Raw genomic sequence first — 24,135 nt, forward strand, 5'->3', positions numbered from 1 at the left:
TCCATGTGCCTGGTGGCCCACGAGCTGCCGCAGGTGGGCGGGGGGGGGGGGGCTGCAGGGGGGCTGTGAATACCAGCCCAAACTAAACCAAAACCAACGAAAACGAGCGGAGCACAGGCGGAGGTGTTGGTTGCAAGGATGTGGGTCGAAACGTCGTGGAGCAGCAGGGCGAGCGACGCCGGCGATAAATGTCGCCGCCCGGGCTCGGTGGCGCGCACAACAGCACGGGACAGGCACGCGGACGCGACAAGCAAAACCCACGACGGGGGCGTATGTGTGGCAGTTTAGAGGGCTCCGTGTGTTTGGGAGGGAGGGTGGGAAAGGCGAGGGCCGCGGGCCGCGGGGAGGCAGTAGCCCAGGGGTGTTGGGTGGGGTAGGGGCAAAGGCTGGCAGGCAGGCGAGTCGGGGGCAGGCCGGTTGAGGACATGAGTCCGTGTTGTGCATAACGTAAGCGACATGCGGGAAAAGCGCAGACCCGGTGGGGTCCATTACTGCTCATCGTTAGGCTCAGGTGTATGAGTGCTGATCGAACAGAATTGCACGCGTCAGTCCTCATCCAAGGACACACCTCCACGGGTGCTTCTTCACCATTGGCATGCCACCAACGACATGCCACCTTTGACATGCCACCGTACACATTCCTCGCACGCACACACGCCCCCCCCCTCATGCACAGGCCGCCACCAAGGCCATCATGAAGGAGGCCTTCCGCATCCTGCGGCCCGGTGAGTCCCGGAACCGGCGGTCGTACGGACGTACGGGAGGAGCCCACGGGTCTGGTGGACCGGGGGTCTGGAGGTGCTCGCGTGCGGCGCCGGTCACTGGTGCCGCGTCGCCGCTCGTCTTGCACCGTTACCCATCCCTTACTTCGTCACGGCGGACTGTTTATACGCATCTGCAAACCTAGCAGAGACACCCATGCACCCACGCCCACCATGCACCCACACCCATAAGTCTGACACGCACGCGCACATGCACACCCACCCACAGGCGGCGCCATGTGCATTATGGAGATGAACCCCGAGTCCGCGGTGTTCCAGGTGCGCACATGTGTGTGTATATGTTTGCAAGATTGCGTGTGGCGCACGGTGTTGCGTGTGTGTGCGCATGTTGTACAGAGCTTGTGTCTGTGTGTCTGTGTTTGTCGGCTCGCAAGGCTGCATGCGACGCACGGCTCCAGAGGGAGGCACCTGTCTCCACACCGCACCTCCGCACTGCACATCGGCCCCGCCATACAGCGGCGTGTGGCCGACCCCTGCCTCGCAACTCTAGCATTACCCCCTTCCCTCCACCCCACACCTACACCCATACCGCCACAGCGCATCTTTGGCAACCCCTTCGCCTACACCGCCTTCAAGTCCACCGAGCCTTGGCTACAGGTGTGTGTGGTAGAGTGTGTGTGTGGTAGTGTGTGTGCGCGTGGCAGCACGTGTTTGTGTTTGTTCATCCATCTGCGTGCGGCGGCGTCTCTCAGTGCGCTCGTGTTGGTGTTGCCCTCGAGAACAGGGCGCAGTGGCATATGGGCGGCATTTGCAACACACACAACGCCATGCTTCGACTCCGATTCCGCCCAGCCCCCGCTTCCTGCCCTCACCCTTCCTGCCTGCGACTGGCCTCTCGCGACTGGAATTGATTACCCTCCGCCACGCACCCACGCACCCATCCACCTGTCAACCCATGATGCCCTCTCAAACCCATGCACAGGAGTACATTGCCTTGGACATGCCCGGGGCGCTGCGCGAGGCGGGCTTTGCCGAGGTGGTCACTCGCGAGAGCACGCCGCGACACAAGACCGTGGTGGCGATCAAGAAGTGAAATGAATACACACGAAGTGTACACTTGCGCGGGATGCTTGGGATGATGAATTGAGAAGGCACATGTGTGTGCGGATGCAGCGTGCTGGTACTGGTCGTGGTGCGCCGCGATGTAGTGTTCTGGATTGTGTCGGAGCAGGGCAGGTAGCAACGAGAGCAGAGAAAGGTAGGGTAGAGGAGTGAGAGGCGTGTGCACATGGGTGGGCTGCGGCGGCGGCGGTGCTTGGAGCAGGATGCGAAGGGGACTGGAGCCACGCGCTTGTGGAGTACGGTATGCGTGTCAGTGTGTGCTGTATGGTACAGCGGTGCACAGGGGTAGACAGGAATTTCAGCAGGTGCCCCAGACGGATTACGGGATTTCGGGAACTCAGCATGCCTGGAGAGCTACGGCTCTGCGGGTGTGGGTGGCGAAGTGTGGCGAGTGGCGAGGTGTGCGAGACTGCGGGCACACTGCGGAATGCGGATTGAGAGCATCGCATGCATCTAGGATTGAAGCGATGTGTGGGGCCCATGCAGGTTTGCGAATTTGATGAAAATGACGGGGGGGCGCCACGAGAAGGCTGACGAGTGACGAGAACGCCTATTGGCGTCAAGCGGTAACCCGCGTTTGCGCCGAGGCGGGCATGCGTGCCAGTTGCGCATGAGGGCCTGACGATGCCCAACACACCAACGCAAGCCAGGCGCGTGGGCTCACCCCGCTCGTGTATGTCTGCGATCCTCTGCGATCAGGTGGTGAAGGCGCGCGTTTAAGCGTCGTCCTTCAGCGGTCTCCTTCAGTCTCCTTCAGCGGTCCTTCGAGGAATGCACGGGGTGGGGGAGCAGGGTAATGGCGGGCCAGAGTGTGCAGGGGAGGACGCATGTCATCCACATTCTGAGCTCTGGTGCATAGCTTGTATATGCTCACATTCGTGCACTCACTCTTCTTCGCGCAAGCCTGCAAGTCAAACACCGATACCTAATACTTAGCCCAAAACAGCTACTTTCGCAGCGATCTCGGTTCACCAGTCAAAATGCAGTGTGCAAGGAAGTCGATCTCGACGAGCACTACTCGCAAGGTGTGCAAGCGGATGTTGCCTTGCTGGTCATCGCTGGGTTCGCTGCCACAAAATTTGCGCTTCAGCGCTTGTTCAGTCACACCTGTGGTATGCTCTTCGCAGGCTTTCGGCGCCAGCCGTGGCTCGGCCGTCGTAGTAAAGGCGGTCCACAGGTGTGCCATGGCGGGGGGCGCTGGGGTGGGGGTTGGCTGTCTCCAGACAGCTCACGATCACAGCTCGGTATTCTGTCGCCGCTCGGGAGGGTGAGCCACAGTGAGGGGCAGCGGGTTGCCCGGGCTGGCGCTGTGAGCTGGCCTTGGAAAAGCCAGGGGAAAAGCCGCTCCCGTCGTTGGCGTCGAAGGCGTCGGACACAGCTAGATGGCTCAGGGATACGAAATCAGCGGGTGAGGCTCGCCACGACTGCTTGTGAAGATACAAATCTCACATCACGGCCTCACACATGTCACCCACCCTCATCTCGCCACGCCACGTGGTGTCACGCGCCACCTCTTCCAGCAGGGAGGCCCCCGCGGCCGCCGACGTGCCCCGCCGCTCGCTGCTGCTCTCCTCGCTGGCGGCCGCGGGCGCCGCCGCCGCCACCTCGCTGCTGGCTGCGCCGCTGCCCGCCGCCGCCGCCGACCCGGTCACGGACTTCCTCCGCGGCTACACGCGGCCGGAGGTGGGGCTGCAGGAGGCGGTGGTGATCCTGATGGACGCGCGCAGCACACTCAAGGAGATCGAGGTGGGCAGTCCGGGACACGCGGCATTGGCCGCGCCTGCGTTGGTGGGGTCGTTCATGGACACATGTATGTTGGCCCTACAGCTGTCCGCCTCAGGAATACTGGTACTTGTCATTTGTTGTGGGCGCATCGGAAGGCGGACAACCGGGAGCCGTGCACCTCACGCAGTATATGGTACCGGACACAAACCCCGGACCCATTCCCCGGACCCATTCCCACAGGCCCTGGCTGCCACTCCCGAGGACAGCGAGGAGCGCTTCCGCGCGCGCGCCCTGTGGCCGTCCTTCGCCAAGCGCCTGCGCGCCGTGGCGGAGGCGGCGCCGGTGGCGGTGGCGGCGGTCACGGGCGCGGCGGACAAGGAGGAGACGCTGGGGGAGATGTACGGCGGCAAGGCGGGCGGCGCGGGGGTGAGTGCGACACTCCAATGAGGGACGGGCGCGAGGAGAAGGAGTGGCGCAAGGAGTGAGGGGAGTGCGCCGGGCCAGACGACGCGTGAGATAGTCACATAGAGGGCGGAGCTCGTCGGTGGAGCTGCAGTGCACATGATGTACACCCTCCCCTTGTTTGCCAAAATTGTTTGCCATCTACTGGGGTTTGGGGATCAGCTGCACCTCACGGGACTTCACCAACCTGCCTTAACACTGTCCCATCGCACACCCATGCCTCCTTCCCTCCCTGCCCTTGCCTCCCTCCTAGGCCGCTGACGCCGTGTACGCGGCTCTGGGCCGGGTGCTCACCATCAGCGGCCGCACCATCCGGCCCGAGGCGCAGGCCGGACCCGAGGCGGCGGCGGACGCGGAGGCAGCCATCAGCGGCTTCCTGGGCAAGGTGTGGCCGTGCGTGTGCGTGTGCATGTATTTGTGTGTGTGTGTGTGTGTGTGTGTGTGTGTGTGTTAAGAACGAAACGAGTGTGGCCCTGCTGTGTGCGGTGTGTCAACACGTGCGAGTGGTGTGCATGCTGTGTGGCTTCTGCTGCGGCACTGGCCTACTCCTCACTGTCCCTACGCCCTCCTGCCTCCCCTTTCCCCTTTCCCTGTCCCCTGTCCCCTTTCCCTGCCTGCTGCAGCTGCCGGCACCGCTGCTGGACGAGGCGCAGGCCTTCCGCGTGGAGCGGGCCAAGGCGGCGGCTGCGTGAGCGGTGCAGGAGCGGGGCAGGAGCAGGAGAAGTAGGAGCAGGAGCAGCGGGGGGAGCAGGAGAAGTAGGAGCAGCTGGAGCAGCAGCAGCAGCAGGAGCAGACGCGGGAGGGGGGGGGTCAAGCATCACATGGCTGAGTGCGAGGCCCGGACTGGAGGGTTGCTTGCGGTGTGCCATTGTGTGAGGTGCCGGCAGGGGAACGGGAAGATGAGGACGACAAGGAAGAAGATGATGAGAAGGGCGGAAGGACGGGCAGCAAGGGCATGGACGTGCTCGTGTGTTTTACAATTTGTTCCACAGCGCGCAGCGGAAGTCTGGTGTGCACTGGCTCACATGCTGCATGTGCCGTCGGGTGACTGGCTGTAACACAACTGGCTTACTTGTCACTCGTGAGCTTTGGCATGGGGTCGTCAGCAGGCCCTCAGCAGACGCCTTGTCCAATGTGCCAATGTACGGCAACGGCACACACACGCACAGACACACACAGAGACACACAACCCAACATCAATGCACACACATGCGCGGTATGGCACTGCAAACGGGTTGAAAGTAAACAAGAGCCATCGACATTCGACAGCAATCAACACTCAGTAGGAAACTCGTGGTTCATAGCAATGGCTGCACAGTGTTGCGGGCTCGGCGGCTCGCTTGCTCCGTATGGCACAGTTGCCCACACACCACGCCTATGATATTGCTCATGCTATTATTGTCCACAAGCGCTACTGCCCAACTGCTCGTTAGCTAGCGCCGCCGCCGTGGCGGCTGTGGCTGCTGCTGCTCGTCCAGCCACGTCAGGTACATGGCGCCTGTGGTGTTGCAGCGGATGGAGTGTGGCAGGCAAGCAAGTGTGGTCACTGGTGCCTGCACACGTGCCTGCACACGCGCAACTAACACGGTGCACTCCGCGCCCGCTCCCGACCTCACTCCAGCCGCCACGGCCCCAAATCTCCCAGACAGCATACGGTACATGCACCCCCCAGCTAGCTAGCGGTAGTTAAACACGCGTGACCCCGCAGCCACAATGCTGGCGCGATTGCTACCAGCTATACCGTATGTCGTAGCCAGCCAGCAGCTGTCTAACAGCACTGCAGCCCCGCACTGCCCCCCCTCTCCAGCCCCACCTGCATACATCCCCCACGCACCCGGTGCGGCGGTGGCGTGTACACCCACTCGCAGGCAGCGGCGCGTCAGGAAGGTCAGGATGCTAAGCGGCTTCTGCCCGGCAGGCAGCTCCGGCACACCGCCGCCGGGCACAATCACCACCGACTGCATGGGGCGGGGATAAATGCATGGATGGATGCATGCCTTGCTTGGCAGGGTCGAAGTCCAGAGTTAGGAGATGATGCACGTACACACCACGCACGCACGCGCGCACACACACACACACACACACACACACACACACACACACTACGCACACACACACACACACACACACACGTGCCTGGTGCCACTTCTTGTTCCTGGAGCCGCAGTGCGCCTCCCACCCATTGGGCGTCAGCAGCACGGCGCGGCCGCGGTCGCCACCCGGCACCTGCTGCTCCTCGCCCTGCCCCCCCTGCTGCCGCTGCTCCACCGGCAGCTCCTGCTCCTGCTGCTGCTGCTGCTGCTGCTGCACCTGCGGCTGTTGCGGCCCGGCGCACTCGTCGCAGCGGCACAGCACGGTGAACGCGGCCGGGTCAAACACACCCGGGCGGCCGCGGCAGGTCACCTCAAACTGCGATGGCCCGAGAGGAGCGTCGAGGACAAGTGCAGCGGAGGGGTGTATTGAACAAGGCCGGGAATACGTGTTGACTGACCGGCGGCATCCAATGCAACGCGGATGCAACACCCGAAGCATGCATGACATCCGTCCATCTGCGCAGCCCTTAGCTGAGCTGAGCTCGTCCGCCCGTAGGCCGGCACGGTGCACGGGTCCGCCCCGCCATATGCCGGTACCGTATTCACACATACAGATGGACGTGCCGCATGCACTGTGCGTGCCATTCACAAGCAAGCCGCTTCACGCACACACCCACCGGCTGCGGGAACAGCTCCTGGAACAGAGGCGGCTGCTCTTCAGCCGCCTCCGCCCCCGGCCGCCGCCACCTGGGAGGAGGGGGCTTGGGCGCACGGGCCACACGGGCCCGGCCCACCGCACTCCTCTCATCCGGGGCGGCGGCGTCCGCGTGGGCGGCGGTGCCGCGGCCACCATCTGACAGCGCCGCCCCCGCCACCTGCGCGGGCGGCACGCCATCGTGTTTGGCTGCCTGTTTTTGGATACCCACCACACAAGCAACCCAGCTGTGAGCACACATCTCACGCACACGCACATTCAACAGCGAGCTTGCTAGTGCGTGGGCGGCCGCCGGCGGGAGCGGGTGCAGGCAGGAGGGTCAGCTACGCCGCCGTGCGTGCTTCCGGCTAGTCTGTCTCGCGCTACGCACATTACTGCCTGCTCACCCGCCCTGCCCTGCTGCCCTGCAAGCCAGCAGCAACCAACCGCTATAGGCGCCAATCAACCAACCATTTTGTGCTGCCGGCGCCGCGAGCGCGAGATCGGCGCAGGCGCCGGGACTGCACCCGCCGCCTCCGCCGCCTGCCGCCGCTGCTGCTGGTGCTGCAGCTGCTGGTCCGCCTCTTTATGGTCTCCTGTTCCGGCTCCACCTCTTATGGCTTCGTGCGCTGCATCGCTCCCCTTTGCTGTCGCCCGCGCTGCAGCGGCGGCAGCAGTCGTGCCCGCCGCCGCCGCAGCCGCCGCCGCACGCCCCGTTGGCCGCTTGCGAGCAGCAGCCGCAGCCGGTGATGAGTTCGGCTGCCGCTGACCGGGCTCCTGTGGTGGGGCGGCGGCGTCGCCGCCGCCGCCGCCGCCGCTGCCGCTGCTGCTGCTGCTGCCGCTGCTGCCGCTGCCGCTGCCGCCACCGCTGCCGCTGCTGCTACTGCTGCTGCTACTGCTGCTGCTGCTGTCTTTGTCATCAGCAGGTGGCGACGTGCTGCCAGGTGCAGCCGGCGGAGGGCTTGGGGGTGGCTGCTGGGGGTGCGGGTATGTGTGGTTGAAGAGCGGCGTGCCTTGCGTGGGCGGCTGCGGGGGTTGGCAGCAGGAGAGCGGCACGCTACTGTCATGACGCAGACTGCGTGGCATGCATGAAACAAGGATTCGGAGCTGCCTGGGGGTCATGCCGGGCAGAGCTTCATTCCCGGTCGCGGGCACAGGCAGGGTGTGACATGATTTTGTGACACCACCGACTCCGGACCCGATTCAACCGAACCCGACCCGGCGACCGGAGCCGACCCGACCCGACCCCACACCCGACCCACTGTGAAGTCGTCGGGTTCATGTCCGCGTTCGGGCTGTTGGTGCTGACTGCTGCCGCCGCCGTCATCGCCGCCGCCACTGCCGCTGCTGCACCGCCGGATGACCACAAGCCTCTGCGCGATGGCGGCGCGGCCGCTGTTGCGAGCCAGCCGCCGCCTTTCAGCGCAACAGGGCACAGCAGCCACGGCAGCACTACTTGCACCGCCACTGCTGCTGCTGGTTTGGCCCATAGCGGTGCAGGTTGCCTGCTGCTGGGGGCTGCTGCTGAAGGCTGACGTCAGCTGCAGCAGTGGCGCGCGTAGCAGCAGGCTGCTGCTACTACCACCGCTGCTACAGCCCGCGGCCGCTGCGGCTGCAGCCCGCGACCGCCCCGCCGGTTGCCGGCGGAGGGGCACCGCCAGTATTGATGAGGGGAACATGTGTGTGCGTGTATGGGGTAGAGAGTAATGTACAACAGCAGGGAAAGGTAGGAAGAAGAAGCGCGTTCTATTACAATCACACTCAAGGCCGATGACCTGTGACCCAAGCGCGACCCAACCGCCTTCGTTGTCAATGCAGACATTCTTGAAACCTGCCTCTGCTTTTCTACTTCCTCCTCGCAATCAAGCAGTGGTCATGTGGCACTCTTGGCCCTTCCCTCTCCGAACCCAGCCTGTCGCCCGCGCACTGCTGTCTGGCTCATGCCCACACCACGCCCTCACCAACTAACTCTGCCGTTTCCATGTCTTGTCCAGGGGTCTCCGTTCTCTGTACTGCAAGATAAGCCTCATCAAGTCATAAAAGCAAATGAAAATGAGGACCATCCAGCCGCCCCCCCCCCAGTGATCGTACGACACGCGTGTCCACGCCAGACAGAAGCACTGTGATTCCCCATGCACTACATCGCAGCACCCACAACAACAGCACAGCGCCCCAGTATAATTGGCGCAATGAATTTCATAAAGCGCATTCAGCTCCTACTGCAGGTCTGCAGTATTATTAGGTAGGCAGTAGATGATATAATTGCCGGGACTCCACATCCCTCGCTTGCGTTTCAAGTACCGCAAGTCTCAGCAAGGTCCCTCCCAACAATACAGTTACCGCGCGCTGTCAGCAAGCGACATACAGCATGCTTACTTGCCCCTCAACCTGATCCAATAATCAGCTTCCAGCTACCTGGAACTCAATGCGGATGCGTGCGTGTGCGCAGCCACCGAAACGGCCATGTGCTGGATGTGCATTGAACAGAGTTTTATTTGTAGGACCTGCACATGGAGACCACCAGCAGCGTGCGCATGCCGTCGTGCGGCCATGGCGCGCATGTGTCAGCATGCCTGGACAGCACCTGCGCAGCGCTAATCAGCGCTTTCCTGCAGACAACAGATTAATCTACCGTATGACTCATCACACTGCACCCCTACCTAGGCGTGGCGTCCGAATTCAAGACGATAGTGATGAAATGTGCGCGTGCGTGCGTGCATGCGTGTGCGTGTGCGTGTGTGTGCGGCGTTACCTACGCGAACTCCCGATACTCAGCACCATACCGTTTCCACATACAAGAAAAACTTTGTTTCATGCAATAGAGTCTGCGACACTGCTGCGTGCACACGGCGTAACCCATCGAACAGCACACAAACCCTCTTCCTTCCACCTTGCCCTAGCATGGTTTGCAACCCCATTATTCAATCAAGAACATGTATGCTGTGCACACAAGCAAGCACATACCGTGCAATCTATTTGCATCAGTGCTGGCGCCTCCATTTCGGGACGGATAAGATTTGATTACTTGACCTCACGCAGACTGCAGGCACATAGCAGGAGCGCGTAATGGTATCCGCCGCGCATGGGGCCGCCCCACAATGCACAGACAATGAACGGGCATACACAAACAAACGCGGTAGGGTTGCACGCCGCTCAAAAACAAACAGCATTACTGCTCGGAGTTGCCAGCCCTTCGACTGGGGGGGGGGATTGCAGCAACACGCGCAGGGTTTGGTGGACCCGAGTTGGGCCTCGGCAACATTCATTCTGTGTGTGCCAACACTTTTGCTTTTGGCAGCTTACAACCAACCCACACCATATCACAGGTAGACACCGATGACGCGCTGCAGCTGGTCGCCATCAAACGGGGCGTCCATGTCGCCGGCCCACTCCCACGTCCGCATCAGGCCCTTGCCCTGCAGAGGCGGCGGCAGGCGGCGGCAAGCGCGGCGGGGCAGAGGGCGAACTGGTGGGGGAGCCTGAGTCTGACTGTGTATGTTGGGAAAACGAAAACACGCGCGTGTGCATATGAATCTGTTTTAAACTGTAAACGTGTGTGTGCGCGTGTGCGTGCGTGCGTGTGGTGTGCGTGCGCGCGCGCGCGCAGGGCAAACCGCTCACCTTCACCTCCGTCATGCCGCGGTCGCGCCACGGCTCGTTCGGCAGCCGCGCCTGGGTGGGCGCGGAGACGTGGATGCTGCCTGGGCGGCACGTGGACTCCATGCGGCTCGCGGTGTTGACGGTGTCGCCAAACAGGCAGAAGCGCGGCATGCGGTCGCCCACGACGCCGCTGGTCACGGGGCCGCTGTGCAGGCCGATGCGCATCTGCACCGGCTCACCACTTGTGGGACGGCGCACGCCGCGCGCCGCGCGCTGCATTGCCTTTGCAAACTCCATCACGCGCACGGCGTGCAGCGGGTCCTCGCCGCCCGAGATGACGGACTTGTAGCCGTCATCGTCATAAGCGACCAGCCCGCCCGCCACCATGTAGCAGTCGCCAATGGTCTCCACCTTGTACACCTTGTAGATGTCAATCATGGCGTCAAAGCGGCTGCGGTCAAGGGCAAGATGTATGGGGATCACAGCACCGCATGAAATAAGGCAACCATGCATGTTGAGAATCGTTGACGCAGTGATTGGGCAGAGCGTTTTGAAGTGAGCAGCCGCGTTTTCGACAACAGTTGCATGCATGAGCGTCAGCGATAGGTGTCGCGCGCAATGTGCCGCAACCCTATAGCGGTCCCAGCCCCGCCGCCGCACTCTCTCACCTGTACAGCTGGTTCAGGAACGCCATGACTGTCAGAGGCGGCGTGGTCTGGCACATGGTGGTGAAGCCTGTGGTCACAGGCGAGGGCGCAGGTGGGGCATGCATTAGGCAGAGGGAGTTGCGGGTACGTGGCGAACGCATTACGGTATGGGCGCACGCCGCACAGACCCAATACGCGGCAACGGCACACGTGGCCATCCAGCTAAGATCCCGATGGCCCCCGCCCCGCCGCCTGCCACCAAGCTGTGCTCCTGCCCAACTCAGCACACCAGGCCATCCGGCCTCGGACACACACACACACACACACACACACACACACACACACACACACACACACACACACACACACACACGTGGCTGTCTTTGCGCGTTGTTTTCCATGTGCTCCTTAACACATTCATCGACGCTGCACCACCCACTCACCGACAATGTCTGCAAACAGGATGGTGACGCCCTCGTGCCACGTGGCCAGCGAGGCCATGCGCTCCACGCTGCCCGCCTTGAAGGTGAACAGACTGCTGCTGCCAGCCGCGCCGCCACCGGCCGCCGCCGCCGCCTCCTCCGCCGCCAGCGCCGCCGCCGCCTCCTGGAGCTGACTCAGCGTCATGAACTCAATCACGTGCCTGCACTCGGCGGCGGCGCGTGCATGTAGCGGCGGTCATCAGTTGATTGACAACATCATTGTCGTCACGGGGTGGTGTGGTGGGCAGCAGCGGCAACTAACAGGAGCAGCACGCAGGTTGCATCTCCCGGACTGCCGGTGTCACCAGTGCCGGTGAAAGCCCCGAGATAGGACAGTCCGCGGCCCATCCATCACACCCGAGCACAGCCGCGAGGCCCCGCCGGAACCATGAAACACGGGAGCGGGGTTCACACGAGCACACAAACACACACACACACACACACACACACACGCAGACACACACACACACACACACACACACACACACACACACACACACACACACACGCACACGCACGCACCTCGGGAATATGCCCTCCAGCACCTTGTGCTCCTGCTCCAGCAGCTTGGCCAGCCGCGCCTGCGCCTCCACCTGCTCCGTCACGTCGATCTGGGTCACCGTCAGCGTCAGCGCGCCGCCGCCGTCATCGTCACCGCCACCCTGCTGGCCGCCCCGCTCCGCCGCGGCCGCGCCCTCGGCGGAACTCAGCACCACATGCACCTTGTGCCACACGCGTCGCGGCGGTGGCGGCGGTGGCGGCGGCGGCGGTGGCGGTGCCATCACCTGCTGCGCCGCCGAGCCCTGCCGCTCCGCTGCCGCCGTCGCGCGCTCAGCAGTCGGCGGCGGGGCGGAGAAGACTTGGCTTTGCCAGGGCGCGTGCGAGCCGACAGCAGTGGCTGCCGAGAAGCGATCAAGGACCGGCCCCAGGCCCACAGACGAGGGCTGGGCAGCCACCGTGCTACTGCTGGCTTCGCGGGCGGATACGGCCACCATCCGGGCCGCCGGCAAGTGGTCCCCAACATCGTCTGCAGGCGCCGGCGCCGGCAGCCCAGCCGCCGCGCCACCCACCGCCGCTGGCGCCGGCACAGCAGCAGACGTCTCGCCAATGCTGCAGCACAACCCGCTGCCGCTGCCGGCGGCGGCGGCATGTGCAATGCCGGAGCCGAAGCCGCCGCCGCCGCCGCCAATGACAATGCCGCCGTGACTGCTCGCATGGGCGCCGCCTGCTGTGCTGTTCGCTACGCTTTCGCCAGTCGCAGTAGCCGACGAAAGCAGCAGCATTGGCGTGCCGGACGTAGACGGCGGCTGCGGCATCACTGCTGGCAGCGCAGCCGCCACGGCGACGGTGCCGCTGGCGGCGCGGCGGCGGCTGCCGCCGAGCGTGTGCAGCGGCGTCTGCGTGGCGAGCGCGGCCACAGCGGTGGTGCTTGCACGTGCGGCCTGGAGTGTGTGCAGCTGCTGCGTCATCAGCATGTGCTGCTGCTGTTGCTGCTGCTGTTGGATCTGGGTAAGGGACGTCACAAGCATGCGCAGACGGTCCGACGTGTTCACCAGGCGGCGCCGGGAGCTGTGCGGCCGCGCACCGCCGCGGACGCCGCTGACGAAGCCGCCGCCACTGCCGCTGCCGCTGCCGCCGCCACCACCACCGATGCCTCCGGCTGCGCCGCCAGTGCCGTACAGGCTTATTCCGGTGTCAGTTGCCGCCCAACTGCCGTGGCTGTAACCGCTGTTGCCGTGTGGGCTTGCCGCCGTAGGGTAGTAGCTGTGCGTGGAGGTCTGCGGCCGCATGCCGCCGCCGCCACCGCTGCTGGGGCTGTAGCACCCCACGCTACTGCCTCCACCGCGGCTGGCGGCTGGCGCGACGGCCACGCCGCGGCCCTCAACGCTCTGCTGCAGGCCCGATACCGATCCAAGTACGGAGGCAGCCACCATACCGCCGCCGCCACTGCCGCTGTTGCTGCCGGCACCGGCCAGCAGTGCCGCCGCCGCTGTCCCTGCCAGCATGCCACGGCCCTCCTGCCAGTGGGACGTGCTCGCACAGCGCTGAGACCGTTTGGCGCTGTCGCCGCCGTACAAACTGCTGCCGCCGCCATTGGCACCAGCGGTGGCGGCCGCCGCCGCCATGGCGGCGTCGTAGTCGATTGATGTACGGACACGTGCGGCGCCGTACGACGACCTTATGAAGATCCGGCCGCCCATCATGGTTGACGTCGGCGTCTGTGCCGTGGACATGTGGGAGAAGGTCGGCGTCGGCGCTGGCGGCGGCGGCGGCGGGGACGGCGGGTCTGGTGCCAGCAGGTGGACGGCTGCTACCGGCTGGACGCTGCTGACGACGGCGCGGCCGCGGCCGGGCAGCACCTGGCGGGCCAGGCCGCCCGAGCTCATCACCAAACGCGCGTTGGCAGCGCCGGCGGTGGAGTCATCGACGGCGGAGGCGAAGAGCGCCTTAGCGATGGCGCTGGCCGGGTCTGTCCGCGTACCGCCGCGGTACTCGCCACCGCTAGCGTTGCCGCCGCCGGCACCGCCGCCGGCATCATCGTACCCGCCGTCGTCGTGCCGCCGGACAGCGGCAACCGCGCCGACGGCGCCGCTGGTGCTAAAGCCCAGCAGGCCGGGGCCGGAAGTTGTAAAGGTGGCCCCCGCGGCGTTGCTGCTGCCAAAGCCTGCCGTGTCATCGCCGTCGGCACCACCCCGGATGCTGACGGTGTCAAACAGGAGCTCCCGCTCCAGGTCGACACTGCTGGCGTCGTCGCCGTTGGCGGCTGACAGCACATCACCGCCGCCGCCGCCGCCGCCGTGAGAGGTTTGTATGCGCAATATGGCGGCGCCGCGCGCAGGGATGGGCAGCGGCTGTGACGCGTTGGCCAGAGCTGCCACCGCTACTGCCGCTGCAGCTGCAGCGGCTGTCCCTACTAAGTGTGGCGCTGCGCCGCCGCCGTCAGTGCTGCCATCGGCGACAGCAGGGCCGCCGCCGCTGGCGCGTCCCGAGCTGATATTATCAAAGCGCGAGGTTCGTGGCGCATCGACGGAGCGAACATTGGGCCGATGCTGCGCCGCCGCGGGCCCCGTCGGAAGCGCCGACGCTGCTGTGGGCGACACCCGTTGCTGACCGTCGTAACCGCCGCTGACGGCACCGCCGCCGCCACCACTCATCACACCTCCACGCATCGCGCCCACGACGCGGCTACCAAGCTGGCGCAGCACGGATCTCAGGCTGCCGCCGCCGCCCGCGCCTCCACCCGCGCCACTGCTGGCGGTTGAGTGATGGGCATGCTCATTGTTGCCGACGCTTCCGCCGACAGTCGACAGCAGCCGGTGGCGGCCGCTGCCGCTTGCCCGGCCGCCGGCAGCGACAGCAGGCCCCACGCTGCCGGCGTCACTTGCGAGTTCTGAGGCCCGTACAAACAGATCCAAGCCCTGTGTCGACATGAATAAATGCTGCTCATTAGCAGCCGCGTTGTGGTGCACCGCCGGCACAGTGGTCGTGGTGTCGGTGTCGGAGCGGTGGGCAGCAGCAGCGGCAGCGGTGGCGGCACTCGTTGCCCGTCGCGCCGTCACCAGCACCTCCGCCGCGATGCTGCGAACCTCCTGCCCCACCTCCGAACTCGGCTTGCCGCCGACAGATGGCGTCGCTGAGTTGCCGGCACGGGCACTGCCACTGCTGCTGGCGCCGCCGACAGGCCTGCTTCTGCTGCTGCCGGCGGCGTCTTCGGCTACGGCACCAATCGCAGCAGCGCCTGCAAAGTCCGAAACACCTACCATGGCTACAGACGCAGCTGCAGCTGCTGCAGCAGCAGCAGGGGCAGCGGTGGCAGCAGTGGCAGCAGTCACTGCCATTGCCGCGTCCGCCGCTGCTGCGGCCCCTTGGATGCACCGCTCCTCAATCATGGCGGCGGCGGCGGCGGCGGCGGCGGCGGCGGCGGCGGTGGCGGCGGCGGCTGCGCCGCCCTCCGCCGCCACCACGGCCGCGAAGAGCTCACTGCACACCTGCCCTGACGGCGTCAGCTGCGGAGCCACTCCAGCCACTCCAGCCACTCCAGCCACTCCACCGCTTGCAACGCCGCCCTCCTCCGCCAACGACGTCAGCATGACCCGCACCACACGGTCGTGCTCCGTAAGCCCTGACGCAAACCCCGACGCCGCCTCCCGCTCGCCGCCGCCTTCAACGTTGCCGCCGCCGCCGATGATAAACGGCGTCGCCACCGCCAGCTTGGGCACCGCGCTGCCGCTGGAAGAGATCAGCCACCCCAGCGAGTCACTGCTTCCGCCGCCCCTGCCGGGGCCGCCACCGCCACCGCCACCGCCACCGCCGCCGACGCCGACGCCGATGCCGCCGCCGACGCCGCCGACCCCGCTGGCATGCGACCCGGGCCACACGCGTTCATCGTCAGGGATGGTGCGGAGCGCCGGCGCGCGCGCGTAGCCGCTGGACCTGCGGCCCAGCAGCGCCCCCCTGCTGGGTGCCCGGCCCATGATGGCGGCCGGCAGCAGCAGCGGGTGGCCTGCGGCTGCTGCCGTCACCGCCAGTGGCGCCTGCTGTTGCGGCACCTGCGGCACCTGCGGCACCTGCTGCTGGTGCTGTTGGTGCAGTGTCGGCGGCGGCGGCGCCGCAGCCGCGGCCGCCAGGCCCGGCGTCATGAACAGCATCGGCAGGGAGGCGTCGTCGGAGCCGCCTGCACACGACGCCGCGGAGGCGGCGGAGCCTGCACGCATGAGGATGGCCGCCGCGGAGCTGGTGGAGAGCTCGTCAGCAGGTGTGGCGGGTGAAATGAACCCCACGCCAGTGCTGCCCTGCTGCTCTGCTGCACCCGCCGCCGCCGCTGCAGCGGAAGCAGCAGCAGCAGTAGCAGTAGTGCTGGCCGCGCTAATGTGCCCGTAGCGGTCAGCACCCACGACCGTTTGCGCACTGATGGTTGCTGAGGCCATGACGGCGCCGCCACCTGCGCCGCCGCTGGCGCCGCCGCCGCCGCCGCCATTGCGCATGGATGCGGCTAGGGCCGCGAGGTCGCTGATGCCTTCTGCGGGCAGGCTGGACCAGCAGCGGAGCGGCTGCCCGGTGACCAGCGGCCGAGGCGGCTCCTCTGCTGCGGTCACCGGCTCAAAAGGCATCAGCGCGGACGCGGGTGGTGGTGTGCTGGTGCCGGCCGCCGCCGCCACGTGAGAGTGAGGCAGCTGCTGGCAGCCGCCGCTGCCCAGCCGCAGCAGCTGCTGCGCCGCCTGTGCACCCAGGCGCGAGGAGCTGCCGCGGCCGTCACCACGGCTATTGTCGCCGCCGCCGCCGCCGCTGCCGACACCCAGCAGGCAGTGCACCCGCCGCCCGCCGCACGTGGACGCCTGCTGGGGGTCGCCGCCGCCTGCTGCGCCGCCCGTGCCGCCGTTCACAATGGCCGGGTCCACAAGGCCAAAGGCGTACGCAGCGGCTTCGGCGGCAGCGCTGACGCTACTGCCGCGGTCCAACGACGCCGCGGCTGCGCTCGACGCCCAACCCTCGCCTACACCCGTGCCTGTGTGGTTGCTACTGCCGCCGCCGACAATAGCATAGCTCAAGCCGCCGCCGTCGGCTGCAGTATTGCCCGTGGCTACTGCTGCTGCCAGATGGGCTGTAGCAGTAGGGTTGGAGCTGTCGCAACCCGCAAACGATATGGGCGTGTCCCACGGCGAGGCCATACCCACCGAGCCGGCACGGATGGAGCCCGCACACAGCTGCGACGGCAGCGCCAGCGAGAGGGACATCTGCGACCGCAAAGCAGCAACCCATTACCGATTATAGATGTCGTAAAAGTCTTCAAGGTATTTGATCCTGGGTAGATGGTGATTTGGCTGTTCACGGCCGTAGCTACTTCAACTTGAAAGGTTTCCCAATTATTGTGACTGAGCAGAATCCAGGACAAGGCATAGCCCTGCTCGCGCACCTGGCTGCTGGACCGCCCCAGCGCCGCCTGCCGCCGCCGCGCCGCCGCCGCCGCCAGCGCCTCCTCCATCAGCCGCTGTAACGCTCCGCTGGCGGGCGCCGCATCCCGCGCCGCCGGCGACAGCGGCGTCAGTAGCCCGCCGCCCACCGATATGCCGCGGCCCCTGGCGGCGGCTGATGTGGAGGCAGAAGCGCGTGCCGACCCGCCGCCGGGCCCCGGGGAGCCGTTGGGACCCAGGGGTGGGCCGCCGCCGCATGAGGCACGCCGCCAGCGGTTGTGTGCGGCCGCGGGCCAAGCGCTGCCGCCCATGATTGCGGCGCTTGGATATGCGCATGCCGCATGAACAGAGGGCCCGGCAGTATTGCCTTGGGTATCCGGGCCCTCCCTGTGATCGTCACCGGTGGCAGTGGCGGCGCCGGTGCCGCCGTTGCCACCGCCGCCGCTGACCGCCGCGCCTGCGGGAAGCCCCACCTGCAGGGCAGCAGTAGCTCGCGGCGGCCCCTGTGTACCGGCGGCGGCGGCACTGTCAGCTGCGCGGGCGCCGCTGGGCCTCGGGCTTGGCCCGCCGCCCTCTGAAGGCGCATACGTCCGCGTGAATGGCGACAGGTGATCTGAGGGCGAGGACAGTCCTCTGCTAGGCGCCATTGCACCAGTGATGCTGACGTTCACAAGCGCTGCCGCCGCCGCCAGCTGCCTCGGCAAGGGCGGCGGCTGCAGCACATCCCGCGCCGGCGCCGACGCCGGCCGATGTGCACGACCCGACGACAACTGCGCCTGCTCCGCGCCGGCGCCGTCGTTGTCGCCCTCCACAGCACCATGACCGGCAGCTGCTGTACCTGTAGCTGCAGCTGCAGCAGGTTGCTCGTGTTGCGTGTCGGGTGGCAGTAGCGACGTCGATGAGACGCCACTGCCGTCGGTGTCCTCCGTGCCGCCACCAGCGGTGCGCCGGACCACGCGAGCGGGGCGCATCAACACTGCTTGCTGCGTGGCGGCGGCGGCGGCGGCCTCGGTGGGCAGCAGCAGCGGCGCCGACGGCGGCCGCGGCGCCGCCAGCAGGCCGGTGCCGCCGCTGGCGATGGCCCAGTTCGACTCCTCGTCGCTGTCCACCTGGCCGCTGTCCACCTGTCCGCTGTCCGCAAGGGACGTCAGCTCAAACAGAGGTATGGGAAAGGCCAGGGCGCCGCTGCCGGCGGTGTCGCCGGTGGTGGCGGTGTGGAGGGAATGTTCAATAGCCGAGCCGCCGGCGCCGCCGCCACTGATGACGCCGCCACTGACGCCTCGACTACTGGCCCTGGCGGTGCCGCCGGCGCCGCTGCTGAGCGTCGTGGCCGTCACCTGGGGCACTGAGACTGCTGACGGCGGCGTAAGCTCGTGTGTCCCGAGCTGCAGGTGCTGCATCCGCTGGCTGCTGCAGTTGGCGGCGACGCCGCCACCTTCAAGGCTACTGCCGCCGCCGTCTCCGGCGCCTGTACACGAGGCTGGTGCTGCAGCCGCGTCGGCCGCAGTGTCAACGGCATCGTCATCTGCGTCACGCCCGCCGCCCACCTCGTCCTGAGCCGCCCAGGCGCTCCCCACGTCGCGGCCAGCAGCCGGCGCCGCTGGCGGCACACCGCTGAGGCACACGCCCTGCTGGAGCACAGCCGCCTCGCCCGCCTCCACGCCCCGCACGCCGCCACCGGCTGCGGGCGTGCTGCGCGCGCGGCTGTGGCTGTGGCCGCCGCCGCCGCCGCCGACATGGGGCGACCCTTGCATGTGCTGCTGAGGTTGCGCGTGCGTGTGCATGTGGAGCTGCTCGTAAGGGAGCAGCAGCAGCTGCGGCTGGTCCTTACGGACCATCCCCGAGCTCCAGCCGCCGCCTCCGGCACCCGCCGAGCCTGGCCGTGGAACCCCTGCGACGCCGGCTGACCCCAGCGCTACAAGCTCCGTGCCTGGCCCCGTCGTACTGGTGCCCCACTGCTGTCCGCTGCCGCCGGCGCCCCGGCCGCCTCTGGCGCCACCACCACCCATGCCCACAGCCGATGCCAGCCACGTGCCGTCGTTTGCAATGTCTGCCGTATCTAGGTGCGCCGCCAGCAGCTTTGGCACGCCCAGCGTTGCCGGCTGCGGCGGCCCCACACCCGCCGCCATCAGCAGCAACGGCGGCGGGGGCATGGTGCTGCTGACGCTGCGGCGTGGCTGCTGGCGGCGGCGGCGGACGTTGACGGCGCTTGACGGCGGGCGGCCGCCGACGGGCCGTAAGGAAGGCGGGCTGCCGCCGGAGGCAGCGGCGGCGGCGGAGCTGCCGGCAGCCGCAGCCGCGGACGTGCAGGGCTGCTCGGAATGCAGGAGCGCGTCAAGCAGTGCTCGCTCCTCCGCGTCCGGGAACACACAACTGGGTACGCCGCTAGCAGCCGCCGCCTCGCCCCCAGACATCCTGCACAGCGGCATGAATAGATAGGTTGTTACTGCCCGTGTGTTAGGAAGCACAAAACCCAGCATTGTTAACCGTGCGGGCGCGGTTCTGCATAGATGTCCCGCATCACCGCATGCCTCAGAGGATAGCCACGTGCCAACCGAGCGACACACCACACCGCTGCCCCGCTGCCACCGACAGCAGCGCAGGCGGCACGCACGGCTTACCTACGCCCCGCGCTACCCTGCGTGTAGCCAGCCAGCCAGCCGCCGCTGGCACCGCCCGTCGCACGGCCCCGATACGCCGCCGCAAGCGAGGCAGGCACACCCCGCACGCCGCCATCGCCTGCTGCCCCTCCAGCCGCCGTCAAGCCGCCGCCGGCACCGTGTGGCTTGGCGTCGCCGCCTGCCGCACCCGTACAAAAACAACAAGTAAGGAAATAATCGCTGCATGCTGCGAGCCCAATGGAGGTGACACACGTATGCAGACGATGCCAGCTCTTCGCCCTCACCCTAAGCCACAAGCCGATTGCAGGCAGCCCCGCCCTCAGTCGTCAAGGCATTGCTTCAGCGGCCGGGCCCCGCTAACCCCCTTGGGCGCTGGTGCACTCACCTGCCGCCCTCCGTGCCGCGGCCCCGCCGCAGCTGTCATAGCAGCTGCCGCCGGCGGCGGCCTCAAGCACCGCCGCCAGGTCGTTCATGGGCTCAGGCACTTGCACCACAATCTCAAACTCCTCCCCCGCACGCAGCGTATCAATGAGGTCCCGGAGGCGGCCTGTCACTGCTGGTGCCCTCGCCCCGTCGGCCCCGTCGGCCCAGTTGGCCCGCTGTGACGCGACGGCGGCGGCACCTCCCACCACTCGCGGCCCATCGGCTGCTACAGCCGCCGGCGGCGTGCCCCGCTGGTGCTGCTGCGGCTGCAGCTGCGGAGCGTAGGCGGCGGCAGCGGCGGCGCTGCCGTCGCTTCCCGCCTGCCCTTGGCAGACTGAGCTCCTATTGCCGCCGCCACTGAATCCATCAGCCGCGGCGGCGCCGCCGCCACCGCCGCCGCCGCCGCCCTGCTGCTCGCGGCACTGCAGCAGCGCCTGCAGCAGCAGGATGCCCAGGTTGCGCCCCTTGGCGTCTTGCCCCGTCAGGTCACCAAAGAAAGCCAGTGACCGGGGGTTCTGGTAAAGCACGTCGCCAGGAATCTGCAGAACCGTGACGGCGCAGTACACGCCGTTAACCGCCAGCAGCGGCGGCGCTGCCAGCAGCGCGGCGCCGTCGGCGTCGGCGGCGGCGCGCGGCGCCGCCAGCAGTGCACGCGGGCAGCTGCTGGCGCTTGCGTGAATGCTGGCCAGTGTCGGCGCTTGCGTGAATGCCATGCCGTAGGGGTGCGGGTGTGCAGGGAGCAGCAGAGCGGGGTGGCTGGACGTCGGCAGAAAGCTCAGCAGCACGGCGGGTCGGGCGGGCCGCAGGGCCGCGACGTCGGCGGTGCTGGCGGCAGCAAACAGCACAGCCCGCACCTGCACGGGTATGCGAAGGCGGCGGCAAGCGGAATAGCAGATTCTTATGCGGGTTTGTACCGGTGTAATGTTCAAGAGAGGTGGTACATACAGTTTATATTTCCATCAGTGATCAGTGGCGGCAGAGGGTACAGGGTTTCCCGACCGGGCTGAGACGTAGCCACGTAGGCACGAAGGGCGCGTGGGGCCCGCCACAGACCCAAACCCAACCGCTGCGCCTTGCTGACACGGCCTGCTCGCCCGGAAACGACAAGTGTGGCCGCAGGTGCTAACTCACCAGCACCCGACTGCATTGTTGTCCAAGCAGCGTCGGGGCCTGTGGCAGCTCCGAAGCGTAGCTTTGGCCCAGCAACGCGAACCTGTGCAATTCAAGATGGAAGTGAAGCCCGACATCAAAAACAGACCTTCTCCGGGGACCAGGAGCCAGTGTCTGGAGGATATATACAACGCGCACCTGGCGGCGAGGGTCACCGTCTGCTGCAAAGCTTTGTCCTGCTTCAGCGCGAATGACTCAGGCGAAAGCGCCTGTGGGTATAGTCCATCCCCGTCAACCCAAGGCGTGCTTGTATTTAAATGATGCGTATGTGGTGTTCAGGGCAGAGGTTTGCGCACGGCCGAGACGCAGGGGCGGTAATGGGCCCTAACTGCGACCGAAGTGGCTCCTCTTACCTGGCCATCGGCAGTCACCGCAAGCAATAATCCATCGAAGCTCGCTGCAGGAACGACGTTGTCGTTGTGCGGTCGAGGGGCCCGGCACAAACAGCCGAATACTCTTCTTTGCCACTTCTGACTCGCTTTCACGGGATTTGCGCTGGCATTGCTTGCGTCCAGCACAATGCAAGCTGCCCTTGACTGCCTGGCCTCAGCCACAATCTGCTGCGTGTCTAGCCTGGTCAGGTGCGGGGCAGCAGTCGCGTGTGCGAAGCCAGCAGTGCCGACTGCTTCATTTGCAGCTGGACTCATCACCACTTCACTGCTCCTGGGTGCCCAAGCGGGGAGGCGCTTGTCTAGACGACGTGTTGCAACTGAGCAGCCCGTTAAGGAGCCGCGATGCAGCCGGCATTTTCTAGTCTTAATACAGATGCAAAAAATTGTGTCTCGCGTTAGCGGAGGACTAAAAACGGCAGGCGAAAGGTGGTGACTGGGTTGGCCTGGGCCTCCAAAACAGGCTTCGTTGATGCGCAAAACCTACACAAACATATACAGAAACGTCATCTTGCTACATGCAGGTGTCCCGGTTAAGCGTCGTCTCTGTCCAGGCGTCAAGCGCATGACGATTTTAGGCCGCAATGGCCGCTCGCCCGGCCCTCTCTCATCCTTGTACTTTTTAGCCAGTCTCAAGTCATGCGCGTTCACGTTTAAGGTCTTCACCACTCCCGCGCCCGAATTGTTACGCACGCCGGCACGTGTTCCTCCCGCCACGCCCAAGCAACCTCCCCGTCGCTAACACCCAAGCACCGCTACCAACACCCGTGTGACTGCTAGCCCTATTCCTGTGCAAACACCTCAGCATAACCGTAGCAAATCAAGAAATATCCCGCACGACCATCCCTCTATGCTGCACCGAGGCGGGCGCCAACGGAATGGTGGGGGAGCAGGCGAGACCCCGCCCCGCCCCAGCCTCCTGGCAGGGCGGGCGGCTCGTGCCGCATCCCGCTCGCAAGCGGCGCATGCAGCGGCCAACCCCCCCGATGCAGCTGCTCTTCGTTGGGCGGGTGGGTGGGAAAACGAAGAGCCAGGCCGTGGGCAGCAGCTCCCGGCCGCCCCCTGTTGCCAACAAAAGATGACACCGCTCCCAAACGACCCGTGCCACATAAAAACAGCCTACACAAGTATTGACTGAGATGAAACGCAGACGCCCATACCCAGCCATGTTCAGTGGGGCCGTACTCCCTCTCCATTGGCGTCCTCAAACCGGCTTTTTGACTGAGTCCAAAACCATAATTTTAGGCCGCAATGGCCGCTCGCCCGGCCCTCTCTCATCCTTGTACTTTTTAGCCAGTCTCAAGTCATGCGCGTTCACGTTTAAGGTCTTCACCACTCCCGCGCCCGAATTGTTACGCACGCCGGCACGTGTTCCTCCCGCCACGCCCAAGCAACCTCCCCGTCGCTAACACCCAAGCACCGCTACCAACACCCGTGTGACTGCTAGCCCTATTCCTGTGCAAACACCTCAGCATAACCGTAGCAAATCAAGAAATATCCCGCACGACCATCCCTCTATGCTGCACCGAGGCGGGCGCCAACGGAATGGTGGGGGAGCAGGCGAGACCCCGCCCCGCCCCAGCCTCCTGGCAGGGCGGGCGGCTCGTGCCGCATCCCGCTCGCAAGCGGCGCATGCAGCGGCCAACCCCCCATCCACCCGTCGGCCGACATAAGGCGGCCCCATACGACTGCATGCGCTGCCTCATGAACGTCGCTGGCTACCGCTGCCATTGATGAAGGCCTCACGCCAGCCGTGCCGCCAAACCCCCATACAAGAGTCGAGGCCTTCATGCACCTGCAGTTAGGACTAAAGGGAGCAGGGAGGTACGCCGCAGCCCTCCGTGAGTGCCTCGTACCCAGAGGCGGGGGCCGTCTCGTGGACACCAGCGCCTCTTGACCCCGAGGAGGGGGGCTCGTAAAGTGACCGCCTTCCTCCCCAATAGCCCGGTGGTCGGCGGCCGTAACGTGGGCACCAGCGCCTCTCCACCCCGAGGAGGGGAGACCGTAACGTGGCCCAGCGTCTCTCCGCCACCGAGAAGGGGAAAGAGACCCGCACACACGCAGCCCTGCCGTGTCGTGGCATCCCACGCCTCTTATCTCGCAAGCCCCGAGGAGGGGGAGGCTCGTCACGTG

General features: G+C 66.0%; 4 protein-coding genes across 4 annotated transcripts in view; 2 read left to right on the forward strand and 2 right to left on the reverse strand.

The window, feature by feature from the left end:
* The window catches only part of CHLRE_06g259401v5 (uncharacterized protein), a 6,122-nt gene extending 3,546 nt beyond the window's left edge, over positions 1 to 2,576 (forward strand). Inside the window, exons 9-12 of the mRNA XM_043062766.1 lie at positions 677 to 725; positions 991 to 1,040; positions 1,320 to 1,379; positions 1,705 to 2,576. Coding sequence (XP_042923472.1) covers positions 677 to 725; positions 991 to 1,040; positions 1,320 to 1,379; positions 1,705 to 1,815 — 270 coding nt within the window. The 3' untranslated portion in view covers positions 1,816 to 2,576. The remainder of the gene's footprint in view (positions 1 to 676; positions 726 to 990; positions 1,041 to 1,319; positions 1,380 to 1,704) is intronic.
* Positions 2,577 to 2,724: 148 nt separating this feature from the next.
* Positions 2,725 to 5,101, forward strand: CHLRE_06g259450v5 (uncharacterized protein). Its single transcript, XM_043062767.1, has 6 exons — positions 2,725 to 2,869; positions 2,972 to 3,021; positions 3,368 to 3,590; positions 3,810 to 3,995; positions 4,285 to 4,416; positions 4,655 to 5,101. The coding sequence occupies exons 1-6, from the start codon at positions 2,825 to 2,827 to the stop codon at positions 4,721 to 4,723; spliced, it is 705 nt and encodes a 234-aa protein (XP_042923473.1). The 5' UTR covers positions 2,725 to 2,824; the 3' UTR covers positions 4,724 to 5,101.
* Positions 5,102 to 5,118: 17 nt separating this feature from the next.
* CHLRE_06g259476v5 (uncharacterized protein) lies at positions 5,119 to 7,924 on the reverse strand. The gene is made up of 5 exons (XM_043062768.1): positions 7,290 to 7,924; positions 6,742 to 6,939; positions 6,168 to 6,440; positions 5,866 to 5,989; positions 5,119 to 5,529 (listed from the first exon to the last, which is right to left on the reverse strand). The coding sequence occupies exons 1-5, from the start codon at positions 7,842 to 7,844 to the stop codon at positions 5,465 to 5,467; spliced, it is 1,215 nt and encodes a 404-aa protein (XP_042923474.1). The 5' UTR covers positions 7,845 to 7,924; the 3' UTR covers positions 5,119 to 5,464.
* Positions 7,925 to 8,495: 571 nt separating this feature from the next.
* On the reverse strand, positions 8,496 to 22,364 carry CHLRE_06g259500v5 (uncharacterized protein). The gene is made up of 11 exons (XM_001696289.2): positions 21,967 to 22,364; positions 21,752 to 21,822; positions 21,575 to 21,656; positions 20,406 to 21,297; positions 20,021 to 20,198; positions 17,402 to 19,814; positions 12,010 to 17,222; positions 11,449 to 11,648; positions 11,027 to 11,093; positions 10,380 to 10,809; positions 8,496 to 10,174 (listed from the first exon to the last, which is right to left on the reverse strand). Exons 1-11 carry the CDS (start codon positions 22,258 to 22,260, stop codon positions 10,079 to 10,081), a joined length of 9,936 nt encoding a protein of 3,311 aa, XP_001696341.2. The 5' UTR covers positions 22,261 to 22,364; the 3' UTR covers positions 8,496 to 10,078.
* Between the last annotated feature and the right edge of the window lie 1,771 nt (positions 22,365 to 24,135).

Source organism: Chlamydomonas reinhardtii, chromosome 6 (assembly GCF_000002595.2).
Source record: "Chlamydomonas reinhardtii strain CC-503 cw92 mt+ chromosome 6, whole genome shotgun sequence".
Lineage (NCBI taxonomy): Eukaryota > Viridiplantae > Chlorophyta > Chlorophyceae > Chlamydomonadales > Chlamydomonadaceae > Chlamydomonas > Chlamydomonas reinhardtii.